The sequence below is a fragment of the Bison bison genome, unplaced genomic scaffold (assembly GCF_000754665.1).
Source record: "Bison bison bison isolate TAMUID 2011002044 unplaced genomic scaffold, Bison_UMD1.0 scf7180017864370, whole genome shotgun sequence".
Lineage (NCBI taxonomy): Eukaryota > Metazoa > Chordata > Mammalia > Artiodactyla > Bovidae > Bison > Bison bison.
This window is the reverse complement of record NW_011494942.1, coordinates 6,715,422-6,739,099: the sequence shown is the minus strand read 5'-3', so window position 1 is coordinate 6,739,099 and position 23,678 is coordinate 6,715,422. Positions and strand designations below refer to the sequence as shown.

The 23,678-nt window shown below is 38.2% G+C and overlaps 1 protein-coding gene across 6 annotated transcripts in view; it reads left to right on the top strand.

Moving 5' to 3' along the window:
• Positions 1–23,678, top strand: part of ABCC9 (ATP-binding cassette, sub-family C (CFTR/MRP), member 9) — a 157,386-nt gene that overhangs the window by 24,368 nt on the left and 109,340 nt on the right. For all 6 annotated transcript variants that reach the window (XM_010855951.1, XM_010855952.1, XM_010855947.1 and 3 more), the window contains 7 exons: positions 1,219–1,413; positions 3,574–3,726; positions 4,214–4,369; positions 4,938–5,072; positions 8,748–8,910; positions 14,770–14,810; positions 15,726–15,868. In XM_010855951.1, the coding sequence (XP_010854253.1) occupies positions 1,219–1,413; positions 3,574–3,726; positions 4,214–4,369; positions 4,938–5,072; positions 8,748–8,910; positions 14,770–14,810; positions 15,726–15,868 (986 nt within the window). The remainder of the gene's footprint in view (positions 1–1,218; positions 1,414–3,573; positions 3,727–4,213; positions 4,370–4,937; positions 5,073–8,747; positions 8,911–14,769; positions 14,811–15,725; positions 15,869–23,678) is intronic.

Below are 23,678 nucleotides of genomic sequence, written 5' to 3'. Positions count from 1 at the left end.
ATAGCATATTCAAAAGCAGAGACATTATTTTGCCAACAAAGGTCCGTCTAGTCAAGGCTATGGTTTTTCCTGTGGTCATGTATGGATGTGAGAGTTGGACTGTGAAGAAGGCTGAGTGCTGAAGAATTGATGCTTTTGAACTGTGGTGTTGGAGAAGACTCTTGAGAGTCCCTTGGACTGCAAGGAGATCCAACCAGTCCATTCTGAAGGAGATCAGCCCTGGGATTTCTTTGGAAGGAATGATGCTAAAGCTGAAACTCCAGTACTTTGGCCACCTCATGCAAAGAGTTGACTCATTGGAAAAGACTCTGATGCTGGAGGGATTGGGGGCAGGAGGAGAAGGGGAAGACAGAGGATGAGATGGCTGGATTGCATCACTGACTCAATGGACGTGAGTCTGGGTGAACTCTGGGAGTTGGTGATGGACAGGGAGGCCTGGCGTGCTGCGATTCATGGGGTCACAAAGAGTCGGACACGACTGAGCGACTGATCTGATCTGATCTGATTTTCCATACGGCATCATTTGGTAATATTCACTACTGATATATTCATTTTCTAAATCAAAGGGAATTAAGCTTAATTTGGACTCTGGAAATTTGGGGTCATCCTTTGACAACTAAAAATAATACAAAATGTTTGAAAAATCTGCCTAGTTACTCTTCATTCTCTTTCTTTCATTAAAATGAATTCAATAATGCATATATATGGAATCTAGAAAAATGGTGATGAACCTGTTTGCAAGAGCAAGAATAGAGATGCAGACATACAGAATGGATTTGTGGACAGAGTGGAGAAAGGAGAAGGTGGGATGAATTGAGAAAGTAACATTAAAATATATACATTACCATGTGGGAAATAGAAAGCTAGTGGGAAGTTGCTGTATAACCCAGGGAGTTCAGTCTGGTGCTCTGTGATAACTTAGAACTAAATATATACATTACATACATATAAAGTTTTGGAATGTGTTCAAAATTAAAATAACTAGCTAAATAAATGGAAATATATAATAAATGGAAATATATTAAAAATTAATTGTCTATTGGTTGCAAGAATGCAGGAATACCAAACTATATGTAGTATATTGAAAGTGACTCAGTAACATTTATTTTTATCTTTTAAAATATCATAAATACTAGAAGAGATTTCCATAGTGGCTAAGATTAATTGCCACTCTATCATTTTATTTTGGTTCATCAAATTTTTTTTATTTCATTTCAGAAAAAAGTGGCAGATGACCCAAATCGGACTCCATCTATATGGCTGGCAATGTACAGAGCTTTCGGGCGACCAATTCTACTTAGTAGCACATTTCGTTATCTTGCTGACTTACTGGGTTTTGCCGGACCTCTCTGTATTTCTGGAATAGTTCAGCGTGTAAATGAAACCCAGAATGAAACAAATAACCCAACAGGAGTAAGTTAGTGGTACCTTTGAATGGAAATATATTATTGGCAAATTTCTTTTAATTGTTACTTTTTTAAAATGCGGTTTTATGAGCAGTGCAAATAATCTTATTAACAGAGAATTGTATGCTTTTTAAAAGAATGAAAACTAATTTTCCTTGTAGAGAAAAACACTAGTCCGTGTATTCATTGAATGGATTTGGCCAACAAAATTATTTCTCAGATTCAGAGGCTATAAACATTTAATAGCATTTATTGTGTTCTGCAAATGATGCTCAGAAATTTAACATTGGTTATTTTATTAGATCTTTTTAGCAATCCTGTAAAGAATTTTCATGCATGAGTCCTTGGGGGTGGCTGAGTCACTTTTTTTCCCCTGATGGCTCAGATGGTAGAGTCTGTCTGCAATGTGGGAGACCTGGGTTCGATCCCTGGGTTAGGAAGATGCCCTGGAGAAGGAAATAGCACCCCACTCCAGTACCCTTGCCTGGAAAAGCCCATGGACAGAGGAGCCTGGTAGGCTACAGTCCATGGGGTCACAAAGAGTCGGACACGACTGAGAGACTTCATTTTCAATGGCCAGTGATGTGGGCAATGTGATTTGATTTGGTTTCCTATATAGTTTAAGCCACCTTGCTTCATAATGATCAGGTCAAGTCACATTATATTTTTATTAGACATTATGTTACTATTGGGGACTATATAGTGTAAAATATTTGCTGTTATAAATTTACAACCTTATATTTTCTGTTCTTAAGAAAGTCTGCACCATGAGCTTCCCAATTTCCTTCTAAAATAAGAATTGATTTCCCTAGTTTCATGTGTAGAAACTCTAGTCCAGATGAATCAGTTTTCCTTTTTTATTGTCTCAATCTGATTTCCAGTCCTCTTTTTTTACCTTTTGGAATTGTATTCTAAAGCCTTCAGTAAATGCTGCCTTCTCATTGAAGCTTTTTCTGATTGTCCTTGTTGGTGGAATTTGATTCTCTTTGGTCATCTCCTAACACATTGTTCGCTTCACATTGGCACTTGCCATAAATGCTATTTATAATGAAGCATGTTATCTATGGATATGCTTATCTTTCTAGGTTGTGAGCTCTCTAAACAGAATGACTATGAAGCTCCCATTTTTGCCCTCAAAACCCAGTTCTTTGCATATATTAGTGCTCAGTTGTTACTAATGTAAACCAGCTATTTTACCATTGAATACATGTTTGTGATGTTTTATCCTTGCTAGCCTGATTATACACAGATATTGAAATTCCACATAGTATCCAATCATCCCTTGTACTTAGGTGTATTAACCATGTATTTTTCTGAGAAAGAAGAAAATTTACACATTTGTGTGTATCCCCTGGATACGAGGAAGGGACCAGAAATATTTAGAATTTAACTGATCAAAACCATAAAAAAAAAAGTGGCTCAATTGACATGTTGTGTTTATCTGAGTGTTACTTTTCCCTCATTTCTAACAAATAAGTGACCATATGCTACTGTTACAAACAAAAAGCTATCAATTTGTATATTCTTGCGATGACTTCAGTTATAATCTGACTGAAATAGTTTTTAAAGTTATGCTTTGTCACTGAAATTGTCTTTTGGGCAAAATAACCAATTTATGTTTTTTACCATTTATAATTTATGTTTTCATCATATGAATTAAGATGAAGATCAGAAAAAGTCAACTGTGTAGACATTATTATTTTAAATTAATAAGGCTATGGAAATTGTATATTTGTCCCATTGGTATTGCTGTCGTTGTAGGTTCTACTTCTAAATTACAAAGAATCTAAACTTAACTTTGTCTTGGTTTACTACTAATGTTTTCCAGTTAACCAAGGTAGACTATATCTTTGTAGAAAATGTATTAACTTAAAAAAATTTAAATGTACCTTTTTTCCTACAATCAGGCATTTCCAACAATCTTAATGATCAATTTGAAATTTTTTATGTTCAACTGGTTTGTGTTTGTATCTGTTGACATTATGAGGAAAAGCCAAATCGTCTTACTCTGACTCATTCTACTGCTGTATTATAAAGACATTGAATTTTTATATTAAGCAACCATGCATTATTTGATAAATGCAAACTATATACTGGTATATGAATAGTTTTTTTTTATATGAATAGTTTTAATTTATATCTTTTTTTTTTTTCATTTTGGGATAAGGCTTCAGAAACCCTCTCATCAAAGGAATTTCTTGAAAATGCTTATGTTCTAGCAGTTCTTCTGTTCTTGGCTCTTATTCTGCAAAGGACATTTTTGCAGGCTTCCTACTATGTGACCATTGAGACTGGCATTAACCTGCGTGGAGCCTTGCTGGTACGTACAAGCTCTGAAGGATCCTGACCACAAACCATTCAGTGATAGGAATAGTTGAGAATTCAGTTTTGTTTTTCTCCTTCCATTTTCAGTTTGATATTATGACATCAATACTTTCAGGATCTACTTAGTAAAAAAAACATAGAGTTGATTAACAAGCCCACTGAATTAAAAATGCTTCTAATAATATATTAACATATTTTGAAATCTTGCATTTATTTACTTCTGTTAGTTTGTTCCAGAGATTATGTTTAAATTTGAATATATGCTGAGATTATATCATCAGGAAAAATAAGTTTGTATTTAGTTGAGGACTAAAAGTAACAATGCTGAAATAAAAATAATAGCTGACTTAGGATGGCATTATAGGGTTTTCTCCTTTTTTCCAGGAAATTTAAAAATCTTAGTTTTTTCAATGCAAATAAATAAGCATAGTGTTGATTTTTAAAATTTGAGCTTCAAGTATGTTTTTTTCCCTTTTTTGCAGGCCATGATATATAATAAAATCCTTCGGCTTTCTACATCTAATTTATCCATGGGTGAGATGACCCTGGGTCAGATCAATAACTTGGTCGCCATTGAAACCAATCAGCTCATGTGGTTCTTGTTCCTCTGTCCCAATCTATGGGCCATGCCTGTTCAGGTAGGTCAATATGAGTAAGATTCTCATTTGCTGAGGAAATAATAAGAAATTATCAGTTTTTAAATTTGTTCGCTTTTTCATTTGAAAAGCTAACGTAATTCCAAGAAAATATGGAATGCTGATTTATGGTGGATGACAACGTTTTCCAGAAAAAGTTTGTGTCCTTTTAAAAGTTTGATGACTGTTTCTGGTCAAAAGCGTCTTGGGGCCCCTCTGCAATTTCATGTAGTAAATTGGTTCGACACCAATTGTACACATCATGTTGCTAAAAATAAATTCCTACTCCTTAGCCTTCCCCAGATAAATCATCGTGAAATCCTACTGTCACAGCTGAGTTGACTTCCAAATAAACTTAATGGTTGTTCAGTTGCTAAGTCGTGTCCAACTCTCTGTGACCCCATGGACGGCTGCACGCCAGGCTCCCCTGTCCTTCACTGTCTCCCAGAGCGTGCTCAAATTTTTAAACTTAATAATTAAGAAATACTACAATTTCACTAAACAATATTTTCTTTTGTGCAGTGGTCCCCACATGCCTGTTCTTTCACCCCTTGCTTATGTTTTCCTCTAGATCATCATGGGAGTGATCCTGCTCTACAACTTGCTTGGGTCCAGCGCTTTGGTTGGGGCTGCTGTCATTGTGCTCCTCGCGCCAATTCAATACTTCATTGCTACAAAGTTGGCAGAAGCTCAGAAGAGCACTCTTGTAAGTAACATCTCTTGGAAACCTTATTAGGAAAATCTAGTAGTGTGGTTTCATTTTTAAATATATAGGAAATTAATACCACTCAGGGTTCTTTGGAAATCATTATACTGAAACGAAATACCAATATTTCTTTTCCGTTCTTGGGCAGTGAATGTGCCCAGGAGTTGCACAACCGTTTTTAAAAGTGGATTTGACATCTAAGATTTAATGACCTTAAACGCTAAATACCACCACAAAGCCTGATGTTTTTACAAGTCATGATGTGATAATGAGGCTTTAGCTCTTGTAGATCACTTACACTTAGCATATACTAGAGAATACACTTACTTGTGCATTTGATTACATATATATTGGATGTCAATTACTTTTTTTTTTTTTGACAGCTTTAATTTTTCAGCACTTTATTTATTTTTTTTATTTGATAAATTTAACGCCTTTTATTGCCATACCTCATTTTACTGTGCTTTGCTTTAGTGAACTTTATAGATACATACATGTTGTTTTTTTTTTTTTTCCTTGTTAATTTTCTGTTTAGTTGATCTATCCATAAGTGTGAGTGGGGTATTAAAGTCTCCCACTATTATTGTGTTATTGTTAATTTCTCCTTTCATACTTGTTAAGATTTGTCTTACATCCTGCGGTGCTCCCATTTTGGGTGGATATATATTTATAATTGTTATATCTTCTTCTTGGATTGATCCTTTGATCATTATGTAGTGACCTTCTTTGTCTCTTTTCACAGCCTTTGTTTTAAAGTCTAATTTATCTGATATGAGTATTGTGACTCCTGCTTTCTTTTGGTCCCAATTTGCATGGAAAATCTTTTTCCAGCCCTTCACTTTCAGTCTGTATGTGTCCCCTGTTTTGAGGTGGGTCTCTTGTAGACAACATATGTAGGGGTCTTGTTTTTATATCCATTCAGCCAGTCTTTGTCTTTTGGTTGGGGCATTCAACCCATTTACGTTTAAGGTAATTACTAATAAGTATGATCCCATTGCCATTTACTTTATTGTTTTGGGTTCGAGTTTATACACCATTTTTGTGTTTCCTGTCTAGAGAATATCCTTTAGTATTTGTTGGAGAGCTGGTTTGGTGGTGCAGAATTCTCTCAGCTTTTGCTTGTCTGAAAAGCTTTTGATTTCTCCTTCATACTTGAATGAGATCCTTGCTGGATACAATAATCTGGGCTGTAGGTTATTTTCTTTCATCATTTTAAGTATGTCTTGCCATTCCCTCCTGGCTTGAAGAGTTTCTATTGAAAGATCAGCTGTTATCCTTATGGGAATTCCCTTGTGTGTTATTTGTTGTTTTTCCCTTGCTGCTTTTAATATTTGTTCTTTGTGTCAATTACTGACATAGGACAAATGGATCAAGGAATAAAGGGTCGGATTTAGTGCTTCTGAAATTAAATGTTCTGAGGGTTGAGTCAGATCACGTGATGAGCTATGGAGTTACACTGAAATGTTTCAGTAGCAGCTGCTCTGCCTGACTATGTTCATGGTCAGCTTGGCAAGTAAGAAAAAGCTTGGCTATTGACCCTTTCTGGCTTCAGTTGGGCTTCCCAGGTGGCACAGTGGTAAAGAATCTGCCTGCCAATGCAGGAGATGCAAAAGATGATCCCTGGGTCAGGAAGATCCCCTGGAGTAGGAAATGGCAACCGACTCCAGTGTTCTTGCCTGGAAAATTCCATGGACATAGGAGCCTGGCGGGCTGCAGTCCATGAGGTCGCAAAGAGTTGGACACAACCGAACACACACACACACACACACACACACACACACAAACACACACACTCTGGCTTCAGTTTGCCGTGAAATCATTTTATTTGAGCAAGAATTGTATTCTATTAAAGAAATATTTGCAAATGATAAAATTATTGACATCATGTTTAGAAATAAAGTTTGATTAAATATGAGCAAGTTTGTCTATAAATCAGGCATGAAATGTAGAGATGCTGCCACTGTGGACCGTTTTCCAAACTGGTGTTTCCACCGTGACAAGCAAGTCCCTTGTCACGCAAATGGTTTTTATCACTTGTTTTTTCTGCTGCTTCTGGTGAGGTTACTCATTACTCTAGGACAGGAATACAGAAAGGTGTGGAAGAGAGACACAAAGAGGGGACATGACAATCTAACATCTGATTCTCATTTTGCCATTCGTACTATAGTCCTTCACTCACCAGCAATCATGGGTAGGCAGTTAAGAGCCTCAAGAGACAAAAAGGTGAAGAAAATCAGATCATTTGCTAATGCCATTTGCAGCAAGAGGGATTTGACGAGATTATCATCATACTAGATGAAGTAAGTCAAAAAGAAAGACAAATATTATATGACAACACTTATGTGTGGAATCTGAAATATGACGCAAATGAACCTATCTATGAAACAGAAACAGAATCAGGGACATAGAGAACGGACAGGTGGTTCACAAAGAGAAGGGCTTGGGAGAGGGATGGAGTGGGAGCCTGGGGTTAGCAGATATGAGGTTTTATATACAAAATGCATAAGATACAAGGTCCTCCTGTATAGCACAGGGAACTGTATTCAATATCCTATGATAAACCATAATGGAAAAGAACATTTAAAAAATAATGTGTATGTATGAATATGTGTATTTGTATATATATATATAATTGAGTCACTTTGTTGTACGGCAGTAATAACGCAATACTAAAACTCAGCTGTACTTCACAAAAGCAGATCATTCGCTGCTTTTGCTTCTTCCTATCTTTTGCCACTCTGCAGCTCCTTTTAAGAGTTCACAGGTGATACTGTACTTTCCTAGTAAATCTAATAGAATTTGGAGGAAGCTGATAGAGTTGACTGAAGAGAGGCTTTTGTATCTGCCATGTCTCTACAGTTAATCCAAGTTGTTAGCAATCAGTAAATCTAATTTAGCAATATGTGAGACCAGGTTTGATCCCTGTGTCAGGAAGATCCCCTGGAAAAGGGAATGGCAACCCACTCCAGTAGTCTTGCTTGGAGAATCCCATGGACAGAGGAGCCTGGTGGGCTACAGTCCATGGGGTTGCAAAGAATTGGATACAACTGAGCAACTAACACAACACAATAACAACAAAATCTAATTTAGGCTCTGTGACAGAGCTTATGAAGAAGGAGGTAAGAATCTCTTGAAGTTAAAGATTATAGGCTTGGTTTCACTAAGTGTCTTATGAAGACTCACAGAGAATACATGCAACAGTGTACACTCACATTCCCAAATCAGTAGTGACCTAACTTTTTTTACATTCATTGTTTCTCATCTCCTAAGCATGAGTAATGGAGCTGAGGGGAGAATTAAATGATTTAGGTATGAGAAGGCACCCTTGGAAATCTCTTTATCAACTCCTTACATGTCTGTATGTGTTTTCTGTAGACATCATTCAAGGAAATTGTATGAAACTTAAGACACTGCTTTTATTTAAACCAAAGCAACAGAAGCATGAACAGTTTTTAGGTGGAAAGAAATTGGAGGCTGTCTCATTCGACTCTTTATTTTCACTTTGGAGGCAGAAGCACAGAGAGTTTCACTATTTCTCCTAGGAATCTCACAGCCATCATTAGAGGCCAAGCCAGGCAGAAATCAAGTTCTTCTCAATCCATATCCAGTAATAGCCTTGACTCTCTGATTCACTTGGATGCAGCTTGCATTGTTTTTTATTCCTTCCTTTTATAGGATTATTCCACTGAGAGACTGAAGAAAACAAATGAAATACTGAAAGGCATCAAACTTCTAAAGCTGTACGCCTGGGAGCACATCTTTTGCAAGAGTGTGGAAGAGACAAGAATGAAAGAACTCTCCAGTCTCAAAACTTTTGCTCTTTATACATCACTCTCCAGTAAGTTGCTATCGCTCTGAGGACCACCAAAAACATGTGGTCTATTTGGTGTAACTTATGATCATTGAGACATTGTAGACATCAGAGGAAGTACATTTATTTTCTCCATTTTTGAGGTCCTGTAGCCACTAGCTAAACATGTTTATTTAAATTTAATTTTTTTTTTTTTGATGCGGACCATTTTTAAAGTCTTTTTGAATTTGTTACAGTATGGCTTCTGTTTTACATTTTGATTTTTTGGCGGTGAGACATGTGGGATTTTAGCTCCCAGACCAGGGATCAAACCCACATCTTCTGCATTGAAAGGTGAAGTCTTAGAGACTGGACAGCCAGGGAAGTTCCTATTTAAATTTAAATTAAAGAGCAAAGTCAGGATGAGCTTAAAGTCAAGTAGAACTGAATTTGACTCCTTGCAAGTTTATATCTTTGCCATGTTACTTGACATCTGAAATCCTTGGTTTCTTCATCTGTAAACTGGGGATGGTCTGATCCTTGAAACCCTCGTTTCAGTTGCAGTTGGGATGCATAGTGGGTTTTCAGTAAATATTTGCTTATGGAGAATAGACTTGTGGACCCAGGAGGAGGAAGGAGAGGGTGGAATGAATTGAGAGGATAGCATTGAAACATATACATTACCATACGTAAACTTAGGTAGCAGTGGAAATTTGCTGTATGACACAAGGAGCTCAAATCCAGTACTCTGTGACAATCTAGAGGCGTGAGATCGTCACTCCTCTAGAGGAAAGTGGAAGGTGAAGGGGTGGTTCAAGAGGGAGGGGACATACATATACGTAAGAATGATTCATGTTGATATATGACAGAAACCAACACAGTATTGTAAAGCAATTATCCTCCAATTTTTAAAAAATGTAAATTATAAATATCCATTGTAAAAATATAAATAAATAAATTGATTTGACTATATTACTATTGATCTTATCCCCTAAAATCCTTAAAAATTATCTGCGGTTGTCTTCCCTGTCTCTTGGGGAGCTTATGATATTATATTTCCTTGAAGATTGTACTTGAAATGCCAGTTTTGGAAACTGAAGAGGAAAAAAGTCAGCATTTCCAGGTGAAAAAAGCCAAACTGCATTTACATAAAACCTTCTTTTTCCAGTACATGCTTAAGACTTTTTAAATACAAAGCTTTTTCTCCACAACTCTAATTTTAAAAACATGATTGTTTCAAAAATATTGTTGTTTTCCTCAAAGGGTGACACTGAGTACTTGTAAGAAGAATGAGTTCATATTAGTAGAATTCTTATGAACTTAGCCAAACTACTCCCACTAATGTTTGATTTAGTTTGTATGTCAGTTTTGCTCCTTTCTATTGTTCTCAAGATTTTCAACAACTTTAAGTTTGGAGGTTTATAGATGGTTTCCTCTTGAATTCTGAACTACTTGAGTCCTTAGAGATTATAAACACTTCTTTTTGTGAAATGGATGTAAGGAAAGTGTTTGGTTTATATAGCTCATTTATTTTAGCCCTAATGCTGGATACATTAGAAAGGAAGCGGGAAGGAGATTTATATTGCAGCTCTGCACCACGACTCATACAGTGTCAAAATGCTAGAAGATGAAATGATTGATATCTACTTGCTTATATGATAGAACTGTAAGTCGCTGGCTCCTAAAATCTATTTCTGTCTGCAGTATACTAAAGTTCTCATGGGGTAGATGGATGTGGCCAGAAATGGTGATGATGATAGTAATAGTAATTATGATAATAATAACAAAAACATTTTGAGATACTCAGCCAATTTTGCCATAAGTGACTTTACATATTTCATCCTATTTAGTCCTCACAGCAGCCCAGTGATTTTGATTCCATTATTAACTTCATTTTGCAAATTAGAAGATTGAGGTTAGAGCTTAAATAACTTGAATTTCCCCAAATCATCCAGTGCCTAAATAATAGAGGCGGATTGTTTAACTCAACCCAGTTATATAAGATTTGGGTTAGTTCTTGAAAGCCAGAGACAAAGGAGGAGAGGACAGAGGAGACCATACTAGAAACAAAAAGAAATCTTGAAGGTCAAAGAGCATAGTCACATTTTTATGATTATACGCAGCAGGAATTCTTGATGCAATGATGTGAAGTTCCACTTATACCATGTCCAGATTTAATGATTTGATTACTTAGAGTGTTGGTGGTAGTGAAGAGCTTCCACTATGTGAGCTGAATACAACTGGTTGTGAATCTCACCTCTGCCACGTCATAGCAGATTCAGTTCAGTTCAGTTCAGCCGCTCAGTCGTGTCCTACTCTTTGCAACCCCATGAATCACAGCACGCCAGGCCTCCCTGTCCATCACCAACTTTGACCAAATCACTACTTCTGTTCTCCAAGCCTCAATTTTTTTCATCCGTAACATTGGATGATAAAAAATCTCTATCATGTGGATTGTGGTAAAGATGATAATAGATTAAAGAATGCTGCAGATGTTGATTGACTTGTTGGTTGACTGTATTCCAGGCAGTACATCAAGCGCTTTGTACTCATTGTGTATAAAGCACCTGGCAAGTGGGCTAGTGTTCAGTAACCTCACTCCCTCAGTTTCCTCCTCTAAAAATTGGTATAATAAAAATAATGCCTTTCTCAGGACTTCCCTGGTGGTCCAGTGTTTTAAAACTTCACCTTCCAATGCAGAGGGTGCAGGTGCAACCCCTGGTCAGGGAGCTAAGATCCTACATCCCTCACAGCCAAAAAACCAAAACATAAAACAGAAGCAGTGTTCTAACAAATTCAGTAAAATACTTCAAAGATGGTTCACATCAAAAAATCTTTTTAAAAAAAAAGGAGAGAGAGGATACCTTCTCACAGGTATAGTGTGAGAATCAAATGAAACAGTGAATGTGGCACTGTTCTGTAACTATTAAAAATATCTTGTAAATGGTATTTGCAGAAACCATAAAAAAAAAAGAAATAAAAAAGTCAGCCATACAACATAGTGGTTATTGTTGGGTCTTGGAGTGCAGGCTGACCTGAAATGAAATCCTGCCTCAGTCCCTTGTCCACTCTGCAACCTTGGTCAGCATTTGGTGGCATCTCGGTTTCCTCATCAGGAAGTTGGGCTGTATTAAGCATGCCTGGGGGAATTAAGTAAGATAATGTACATAAAAATCCTCAATCCATGGTATCGGGAAATATTGAAAAACAAAGTTAAACGGGACAAATGCTAATAGAACAGAAGATCCATCTCTATGAATCAATGTTCTTGCCACTGGAGATGATATCTGGGGGCAAAAGAAATTCTGTTGAATCATTTCCTAATCTCCACTTCCAAATGGATAAGTGCTGTTTATGGATTTAATTTATTGGCAAAAAAAAAAGAAAGAGCAACACTTTTGTTTTTTCTCTCTTCACTTTGATAGAGTTTTACATGAAGAAGTGGGAAGAACATGAAGCTTTTGACCAGAAAAGTGTGGGTTTTAATCCAAGCTGTGTCATCTCCTAGTTTAGAATCTTGTTAAACCTAGTTTAGAGCCTGTTACTCATCCTTGCTGTTTTCTTTATTGCACTGGGGTTGTAATCATTAAATAGGAGAATGCACGTGAAGGTGGTCCTATCATATGTGAGTAATGTGAGTTGCTGGGTAGTGGCAGAGTGAAGTGGTGGTGAGCACGGTCTGAGAAGCCCAGCTGTGACCTCGTGTGTCTCATTCTCATCTTTATGCTGAGGTAGACATGGTCCCACTTCCTGCATTGGGTGCAGAGTGCCAGATAAGTAGTTTTTAATAAAATAGCAGCTGTTCTCGCTCTCCCTTATCAAGAGATTACTTATTTAAAGATATTTAGAATGAGTTATTGGAGAAGGAAATGGCAACCTACCTCAGTATTCTTGCCTGGAGAATCCCAGGGATGGAGGAGCCTGGTGAGCTGCTGTCCACGGGGTCACACAGAGTCGGACACGACTGAAGTGACTTAGCATGCATGCTTGCATTGGAGAAGGAAATGGCAACCCACTCCAGTATTCTTGCCTGGAAAATCCCAGGGATGGAGGAGCCTGGTGGGCTGCCGTCTATGGCGTCGCACAGAATCGGACACGACTGAAGCGACTTAGCAGCAACAGCAGCAGCAGAATGAGTTATAAATAATGATATGGAGGAAAAGAAAGAAATACACTTAGAAAAAAATAAGGTAACACTAGCCTGAAAAAGATGATGGAAACACGGCTCTTCATCTGTAATATTACGACTCTCAGAGCTGTGTTTGGATTGCTGGTACCGTACAAGAATTCAGATTTGGTAGCTAAGCCTCTTCTGGACCTTTAAAAGCACAGGCTAAGTCTGTACATGATGGTAAGGACAGTTCATGAAAGCAGATCGTGAGAGCTGGTGGTGACTTTGGATGGATTCTCTTTTTTATTAATTAATTTTTGTTGGAGGGTAGTTGCTTTACAGTGTTGTGTTAGTTTCTGCTGCACAGCAAACAATGACTCAGCCATGTATACATACGTATATCCCCTCCTTTTTGAATTTCCCTCCTGTTTAGGACACCAAGGTACTTGAGTCCCCTGTGCTATACCATAGGTTCTTGTTAATTATCTATTTTACACATATATCAGTAGTGTACATGTATCAATCCCAATTTCCCAGTTCCTCCCACCCCACACCTTTCCCCCTTGGTATGTACACATTTGTTCTTTATGTCTGTGTCTTTTTCTGGTTTGCAAATTAAGTCTTCTATACCATTTTTCTAGATTCCATATATGTGCATTCATATACTATATTTGTTTTTCTTTTTCTGACTTTACTCTGTATAGATGGACTCTTCTGAGTGTTGAGAAAATTAGATTCTAGTTCTTACTCTGCCGTTGCCTGGCTCTATTACCAACAATGCAGTTGCTTTTTGGTCCTCTGTCCCTAAAACTCTATGTTTTATGACAAAATAACTACAAATCATCAACTTGGCTTTTGATTTTTTTTCCCCTATTACTTCCAAATGCAAGTATTTTAGCCTAAATCTGAGTTTTTCTTATTTCGGTTCTGTGTATCGTGTTTACCAAACAAGCAGAGGGCCCAGGATATGGAGTTATTTTATCAAACAAAAGGTCTCTAGGTGAAAATTAATATCACTTCGGGAAGGAGATTTTTCACATAATGTCAAATTCTTACTTTTTGTCTGTGTGTGAAAATGAAAGTGTTAACCGCTCAGTTATGTCTTTGCTCCTCTGTCCATGGAATTCTCCAGACAAGAATACTGGAGTGGATTGCCATTCCCTTCTTCAAGGCATCTTCCTGACTCAGGGATCAAACCCAGGTCTCCTGCATTGCAGGCGGATTCTTCACCATCTGAGCCACCAGGGAAGCCCCCTTTATCTGTGTTATATCCCAGTTTTCATATTTTTAAGTTAGTTTAGTGGGGAAAAAATGTAGATTGTAAATACTCTGAAGAATGTGTATTTGTTAAGTTCTAATCACTTAAGTCATTAAAGGATTATTTTATTTAAACTTTGCTCTTTGTAACATTTCATAAAAATATAATTTGGGGGGACTTCCCTGGTGGTCCAGTGCTTAAGACTCCACACTTCCAGTGAATTCCAGGGCAGGGGGTTCCTTGCTGGGGAACTAAGATCCAGCTTGCTGTGTGGCTCAGCCAAAAAAAGAAATCGATGCTCAAAAATAATTTTTCAATAAACTAGAACATTTTCTGGTTAAGACTCATGTGTGGGAGTTCACAACTGTGAACCAAGAAATACCAACTGGGAAATGTTTGTGGACTCAAAGACAAAATGTTATTTAATGCACTCAGTCCTTGATGTCTTCAAGGAAAGTTAAAATAATAATAAATAATTAAAGTTCCTGAAGATATTTCACAGTTCAGTGACACTAATGTCTTTGCTTTCTTTCCACAGTTTTCATGAATGCGGCAATTCCCATAGCAGCTGTTCTTGCTGTAAGTCATGTTTTCTTACCTTTAGAAATGGAACCAAATCAGTGTTTAGAAATGACTTAGCAATAAGCATGTGTGGGTGGTAACATGTATTACTGCCTTTTTGCTGTCTCCGGTTTTCTCTTTGCTGTCTCCACTGTGATGGTTCTAATCTGGGGTTTCTCAACCATGGCACTATGGAACTTTGGGCCCAATAATTAATTCTTTGTGTGCTCTGCATTAGGATGTCTAGCAGCATCTCTGGCTTCCACTTATTAAATGCCATTAGTACCATCAAAAATATCCCCAGATACTGCCAAATGTGCCCAGGGAGCAAAATTAACAGAGGCTGAGAACTTACTGTTCTAACATCCATGACCTGGTTCCTGGACATTCTTACAACAGGATAGTACTAGATCAACAACCCCAAAATGTTAAATGATTACATTTCAAAAGAAAAGGACAAACCCAGGAACTGGTATTACATTTAGAAATGTAAGTTTGCCTTGGATACCAGTGTTGGCAATTTTAGGAAAGAGCCACAATAGGGACCCCCAAACTATGGAATTTTCTTTTTTCTTTCTCAAAAAATTTAGTACTGGTTGGAACGAGCCTGACTAGGTGTTAAGAATTCTGGATTCTCTCATAGTTATTCCCCCTTTTCAGTAATTTGACAGAAGTCAGTTTTCTGATCTTTAGAATCTGGCCCTTTTCACAAGTTTACTGCTAGAACTAATGTAGACCATTAAGTACTCTAGTATTTTAGTACTTAAGTACTCACGTGTTGTTCTTATTTGGGAGTAATTTGGATGAAGTAATAGTATTTTTCAGAGTTGCAGTGGGCATTCTGGCATAGAAGAAGGTGTTCGGTTTGCAAAATTTAATGTAAGTATTTGTGAAACCTTCTCCAGCTTTCCCTAACACCCCTTCTTTGCACAGACGTTTGTGACCCACGCATATGCCAGCGGGAACAACCTCCAACCTGCAGAGGCCTTTGCTTCGCTCTCACTCTTCCACATCCTGGTCACCCCTCTCTTCCTGCTCTCCACCGTGGTCAGGTTTGCAGTCAAAGCCATCGTCAGGTATGTGCTGGAATGTCCGGGTTTTTTGCTTGATTACAGAAACACTACTTGCTCCTGTTGGCACTGGTTTAGGCACTTCTGTTGTGTCCAACTCTTTGCGACCCCACAGACTGTAGCCCGGTAGGCTCCTTTGACCACAGGATTCTCTGGGCAAGAATACTGAAGTGGGTTGCCACGCCTTCCTCCAGGGAATCTTCCCGACCCAGGGATTGAACCTGCATCTCTTACGTCTCCTGCATTAGTAGGCAGGTTCTTTACCACTAGCAACACCTTGGAAGCCCACATGCTCATGATAGTAAGTTAGAAAATGTATAAAAAGAACATCTTAATCACTGCCCAGAGATCACTTGGTATCAGAGATAACTTGTTAAAACTTTGCTATGAGACCTTTCAGTCCCTTATTTCATGTAAAAATAATTATTCTAAAATAAAAAATTTTTGAATTTTTTGGTTATTTTCTCCCTCATTAAGACCATAGGCATGATATTTACTGGCTACATGATATTCCATTGTTTGGAAGTATTTGAATTTACTTAACGGTTACCACTTTATTGGACATTTAGAATATTTCTGTTTTCACCCTAACATAAATAATGTCTGAGAGAAGCATCTCTTTATCTTCAAACTTTCCTCTGATTATTTTTTAAAGTCAGATTTCTAGAAGTGTCAACACTCATTCTGATAAGTGTGCATCTTCTTAAGGCCCTTAATGAGTATGGCCATGTGGTTTTCCCTTACAGGAGATATAGGTCAAAAAGTGTAACAGGTTTTTAAGATTTTTTTAATGAGTATAGCCATAATGTTTTCCAGAAAAGCTGGGCCAATTTATATTTTTACCAACAGTGATAATGTTCACATCAACACATATTTTCTGTTTTATTTTAGTTTAGTTTGGCAAAGAAAAAATAAATAAAATTCCAGACTCACAGTCTCTGCAAATGGGAAGACTTTGCAGAACTGAGTGCAGTGTTTTGTTCACTTTAAGTATATTTTTATAGTGTTTCTAATCAGTGTGGACCTCACCTTCGACTCACAGTGTCCCATAGTACACAGCTATAAAAAGATGTGATCTGATAGCAATCATTTCCCACCATTCTGACTTGTGTTATATAATACATGTGTTAGAAAACTATTATACTGCACCGTGTGTGCTTTAGTCTACTATATTTGATAGGCATTCTTAAGATAGTATTTTGCTTTTTGCTATGAAGTTTTATAAACCTTATAAAACCTCAGCATGTTTCATAAACAGTATTTATCATATTTATATCTGGCCTTTGGAAAAAAAAAAAACCAAGATGTTGCAATACAGAAAGAAAACTGGAAAACTGAAGCCTTAACTATACTAAGTGTAGTGTTGCCATTGCTAGTAATATGGAGCATCTATCATAAGACCTTTAAAAATGAGGTAACTTTCCCAATGTTTATGTATTATTGAGAAAACTGGTATTTAATATTCAAAATAACAGAAGCTCCAGTTTTAGGCAATAGTATATAGTGACTTAATGACTTAACACAAAATGTCATTATGATGTGTGTAACTTGTGTTAGTTGCTCAGCTGTGTCCGACTCTTTGTGACCCCATGGACTGTAGCCTGCCAGACTCCTCTGTCCATACTGTTCATGGAATTCTCCAGGTAAGAATACTAGAGTAGATAGCCATTCCCTTCTCCAGGGAATCTTCTTGACCCAGAGATTGAACCCAGGTCTCCTGTACTGCAGACAGAATCTTTTACCATCTGAGCCACTAGGAAGCCCCAAAGGTTAGCTCACTGCATTGTCCAGGAAATGAACCCAGGTCAACTGCTTGGGTAGATGGGTGAATTTAACTAAGATGACCATTATTTCTACTACTGTGGGCAAGAATCCCTTAGAAGAAATGGAGTAGCCATCATAGTCAACAAAAGGGTCCAAAATGCAGTTCTTGGAGGCAATCTCAAAAAAGACAGAATGTTCTCTGTTTGTTTCCAAGGCAAGCCATTCAATATCACAGTAATCCAAGTCTATGCCCCAACAAGTAATGCTGAAGAAGCTGAAGTTGAACTGTTCTATGAAGACCTACAAGACATTCTAGAACTAACACCCAAAAAAGATGTCCTTTTCATTATAGGGGACTGGAATTCAAAAGTAGGAAGTCAAGAAACACCTGGAGTAATAGGCAAATTTGGCCTTGGAGTAAAGAATGAAGCAGGGCAAAGGCTAACAAAGTCTTGCCAAGAGAATGCACTGGTCATAGCAAATACCCTCTTCCAACAACACAAGAGAAGACTCTACACATGGACATCACCAGATGGTCAACACCAAAATCAGATTGATTATATTCTTTGTAGCCAAAGATGGAGAAGCTCTATATAGTTAGCAAAAACAAGACCAGGAGCTGACTGTGGCTCAAATCATGAACTCTTTATTGCCAAATCCAGACTTAAATTGAAGAAAGTAGGGAAAACCACTAAACCATTCAGGTATGACCTAAATCAAATCCCTTATGATTATACAATGGAAGTGAGAAATAGAGTCAAGGGATTAGATCTGATAGAGTGCCTGATGAAACTATGGATGGAGGTTTGTGACATTGTACAGGAGGCAGAGATCAAGACCATCCCCAATGAAAAGATCAGAAGGAGGCCTTACAAATAGCTTAGAAAAGAAGAGAAGCAAAAAGCAAGGGAGAAAGGAAAGATACACCCATTTGAATGCAGAGTTCCAAAGAATAGCAAGGAGAGATAAGAAAGCCTTCTTCAGTGATCAGTGCAAAGAAATGGAGGAAAACAATAGAATGGGAAAGACCAGAGTTCTTTTCAAGAAAATTAGAGATACCAAGGGAATATTTCATGCAAAGATGGGCACAATAAAGGACAGAAATGGTATGGATGTAACAGAAGCAGAAGATATTAAGAAGAGATGGCAAGAATACACAGAACTATACAAAAAAGATCTTCACAACTCAGATAAACACGATGGTATGATCACTCACCTAGAGCCAGATATCTGGAATGCAAAGTCAAGTGGGCCTTAGGAAGCACCACTACAAACAAAGCAAGTGGAGGTGATGGAATTCCAGTTGAGCTATTTCAAATCCTAAAAGATGATGCTGTGAAAGTGCTGCACTCAATGTGCCAGCACATTTGGAAAACTCAGCAGTGGCCACAGGACTGGAAAAGGTCAGTTTTCATTCCAATCCCAAAGAAAGGCAATGCCAAAGAATGCTCAAACTACTGCACAATTGCACTCATCTCACACACTAGCAAAGTAATGCTCAAAATTCTCCAAGTCAGGCTTCGAAAGTACGTGAATCATGAACTTCCAGATGTTCAAGCTGGTTTTAGAAAAGGCAGAGGAGCCAGAGATCAAATTGCCAACATCCACTGGATCATTAAAAAAGCAAGAGAGTTCCAGAAAAGCATCTATTTCTGCTTTATTGACGATGCCAAAGCCTTTGACTGTGTGGATCACAATAAACTGTGGAAAAATCTTCAAGAGATGGGAATACCAGACCACCTGACCTGCCCTTGAGAAATCTGTATGCAGGTTGGGAAGCAGTTAGAACTGGACACGAAACAACAGACTGGTTCCAAATAGGGAAAGGAGTACATCACAGCTGTATATTTGTCACCCTGCTTATTTAACTTATATGCAGAGTACATCATGAGAAATGCTGGGCTGGAGGAAGCACAAGCTGGAATCAAGATTGCCGGGAGAAATATCAATAACCTCAGATACACAGATGACACCACCCCTATGGCAGAATGCAAAGAACTAAAGAGCCTCTTGATGACAGTGAAAGAGGAGAGTGAAAAAGTTGGCTTAAAGCTCAACATCCAGAAAACTAAGATCATGGCATCCGGTCCCATCACTTCATGGCAAATGTGTGGGAAAACAGTGGAAACAGTGACAGACTTTATTTTTGGGGCTCCAAAATCACTGGAGATGGTGACTGCACCCATGAAATTAAAAGACACTTGCTCCTTGAAAGAAAAGTTATGACCAACCTAGACAGCATATTAGAAAGCAGAGACATTACTGTGCCAACAAAGGTCTGTCTAGTCAAGGCTATGGTTTTTCCAGTAGTCATGTATGGATGTGAGAGTTGTACTATAAAGAAAGCTAAGCAATGAAGAATTGATGCTTTTGAACTGTGGTGTTGGAGAAGTCCCTTGGACTGCAAGGAGATCCAACCAGTCCATTGTAAAGGAAATCAGTCCTGAATATTCATTGGAAGGACTGATGCTGAAGCTGAAACTCCAATACTTTGGCCACCTCATGTGAAGAACTGACTCATTGGAAAAGATCTGGATGCTGGGAAAGATTGAAGAAAGGAGAAAGGGATGACAGAGGATGAGATGGTTGGATGGCATCACCGACTTGATTGACATGAATTTGAGTAAACTCCAGAAGTTGGTATTGGGCGAGGAGGCCTGGTGTTCTGCAGGGGGTCACATGGGGTCACAAAGAGTTAGACATGACTGAGTGACTGAACTGAACTATGCATCTGCTTGGGTGCAGCTATGTTCACCACTATACTGCCACACCTTATCTTATTATAAATCAAATTGTGATTGGTTATGCTGATTCATATCATGATCATTACAATCCTATTCTGTAAGATATGTCATTAGGAACAGACTCTGGGGCTGTTCAGCATTTAAAGCTCAGGCCCTCTGGACTCATCTGCCCTCATTTTCTTTACTCATTTTCTGCCTCCTGAAACACTCATACGGATCACTGACTGATTTCTGTAGCACCACTTCCAAATTAGGCAGTGCCCTGGAAGAGAAGCCACTTCAAACAATAAAACTGATAAATGGCCAGAGTCTGCTATTTTGGTTCTTATTTTCATTTTCTCCATTTAATAGTTGCCCCTCTCATTGCTGCCTTCTTAATCGAATTTGACTTTGTGCTACAAGTGGAGATAGAAAACAGTTGATAACTAATAATAGATCACTCCTCTGAAATCAGGAGGTTACTGAGCAGTGAAAGGACTTTAACTATGTTACTATGAAAAAAAAAAACTAATTAATCTAGGGGTGTGTGTTTCCCCAAGTCCACAGTATATAATCCTGCTGTAGTGCATCCTACTGAAACTGAGAGTGGATCATAATCCCTGTGTATTTGTGCATTGCACTCTCTCTTCTGTATGTTCCAGGGAACAGGCATTTGCCAGTTTGATAAAGACCAGTCCCGTTTTCAGGGCTCAGCTCCAGATTTCCCAAGCCATAGGCCAAATGAAATCAGCTTATAAAAGCTTGCTTCTCTAAAGTGAATTTCAGTGGTTAATTTGTGGGTCCTAGGGAAATGACCAGTCAACAGAAGAGGCCAGTGCTTTTTCCCACTGTATGCTGGTTCTTGGAACCTAAATGAGCATTTTTCCCGGTGTGGACTGGGCTCGGCATTTTCCTCTGCGCCTGGGATCCCATGACCAGTCTTGAATGCCAGTTGGCGCACAGCGAGTTGAAGCAGCCTGTTTATAATTGGAGACTTTGGTTAGCTGATTTTGAAACTGCTTCTCAGGACTGTAGAAGTTATTTGCTACATTCAGATGCATTCTGAGATTTGGTGGGTTAGAATGGGGTGCACCGTATACCCCGACGTGTGCTACCTGTGCATGGAGGAGATGTCTGAACTTCTCTGCTATAGGGAAATTCTGTGCCATGGGAAATGTGTTGCCTTGAGAAAATTCTATGCTTTCTTTTAAAAATGTTTAGCTTGTTAGATTCAATTGCTTGTGGTGCTCAGTGGGTGGGACCTTATACCTACATAATAAAATGGAAGAAAGAGGCAATTAAAGATTCAGGTTATCACTTCTTAACGCCAGCATTCTACATCATTTGAGTTCTTTTGACCTTTTACGATGATATGTTCCAGCCTGCATTTGCAAAACAGAAGGAAAGAAGTGAAGAAAAAGTAGGAAAGTCACTAATTTCTTAAATATTAAAATACTTGAATAAGAGTGGTCTTTTTCTGGATGCTTGCCTTTCTTGTCCTCTTTAGTTTCTTTGTAAGAAAATAGTTAATGTAAATTGCTTTTCTGGAGGAAAATGTCAGTTGCTATGTTGTATCCTTTATAAATAATTTGAGTTTAGGTTTCTGGTATTTGAAGTATAATGCAGTATCTATGTCCAAAGATGTCATTTGCCAAGGAAAAAATGTGTAAAACGAATCCCTTGCTTTGTTGGAAGATAATTTTTTGTCCTTTCTCTCATGTACCTCCCAGAGGAAAGTATATTTGGCTAGTCTACTGTGATTACCTTCAATCAAATAAATTGTTACTGATATTTATCACAGAGCCTGCTCACAGGTTGACCTGGTCTGCATTTACAAAACTTTCATGGTTCCAACAAGAAAAACATGTAACTGCCAGTAAAAAAATCAGTTATTCCCCCAAAACATAGTACCTGTCCGAGATACTCATGTGTATGTATATGCTCAGTCATGTCTGACTCTGTGACCTCACAGACTGTGTAATCCACCATCCTCTGTCCATGGGATTTCCCAGACAAGAATACTGGAGTGGGTTGCCATTTTCTCCTCCAGGGGATTGAACCCACATCTCTTGAGTCTCTTGCATTGGCAGGTGGATTCTTTACCAGGAGTGCCACCTGGGAAGCCCAAGGTACTCAAACTGTATCTAACCACCCAAATTGGAAAAGTGAAAAAATACCATGGGGAACATAAATTTAAATACTGGGACTTCCCTGGTGGTCCAGTGGTTAAGACTTCACCTTCCAGTGTAACAGTTGGAAATTAAATCTGTGGTTGAAGAGCTAAGATCCCACATACCAAGTGGCCAAAGAACCAGAGCATCAACAACAGAAGCAGTATTGTAGCAAATTCAATAAAGACTTTAGAAATGATTCATATCAAAAAATTCTTTTTAAAACCTTAAATACTTTTATGAATTACCTAGTCAAATAAGAAATTAGTAAAACGCTGAACAAGAAAGGTGATGGAGGCAGGACAGGAAATTGGTCGGGATCAAATGTACCTGCTTGCAATACCTGCATAGCAACTGTTCAACCACAAGCACTGTTACTGTTCAACTACAGGCATGTTATTTGGTGCCTCTATGGGTCAGTTTCCTCGCTTATCAGATGAGCATCGTAAGGCCTCCTGCTTATGGAAGTTGGGGGAATTAAATGAGATGATACATGAAAAATGTCCAGCACATTGCCTAAATATATTAAATATTGAACAAATCTCCATTTTACTAATGTGCCACTATTTTCTAAATTCCATTCCATGCTTCAGAGAAGTGTCTTTCCGTGGGTCCACATTCAATTATTAAGTGGTTTAGGTATCTTGCTAAACACTGGGGATGGCAGCGATGAAAGATGGAGTGAGATCCACAGGAGTCCACAGTCTAGCTGGAGAAACTGGGCAGGGAAGCTAGTTTACCATGGTGCGTAATGCTGTGATAGAGCACTACTCAGAATGCATGGGCCGTATATAAGGCTCACTGAAGCTTATCGAGAAAGAAGGGAGACAGTCTAGTCAGTACCTTCTAGGGACTAAACTTAATTGCATGTAGTGGGAGAAAGGTCCTGATGTGGCAAGCAATAGGGGATAAAGCTGGAGAGTAAAATCCTGGTGAGCAGATAGAGGATGCCAATGATGCTGAAAAGTGCAGGGTGGCCATTTGTTATTTTAAGGCGAGGACTGTTTGAACAGATTTGCATTGTAAAAATACGACCCTGGCAGCATGGTGGCAGTTACTTCACCCTTGGTCAGGATTCATGCATTTTCCATAATTGTTTTGCCTTTGTGAGTTCTAAAAGGCCCTCGTATGAACAGGAAATGCTTTTTGTATTACCTA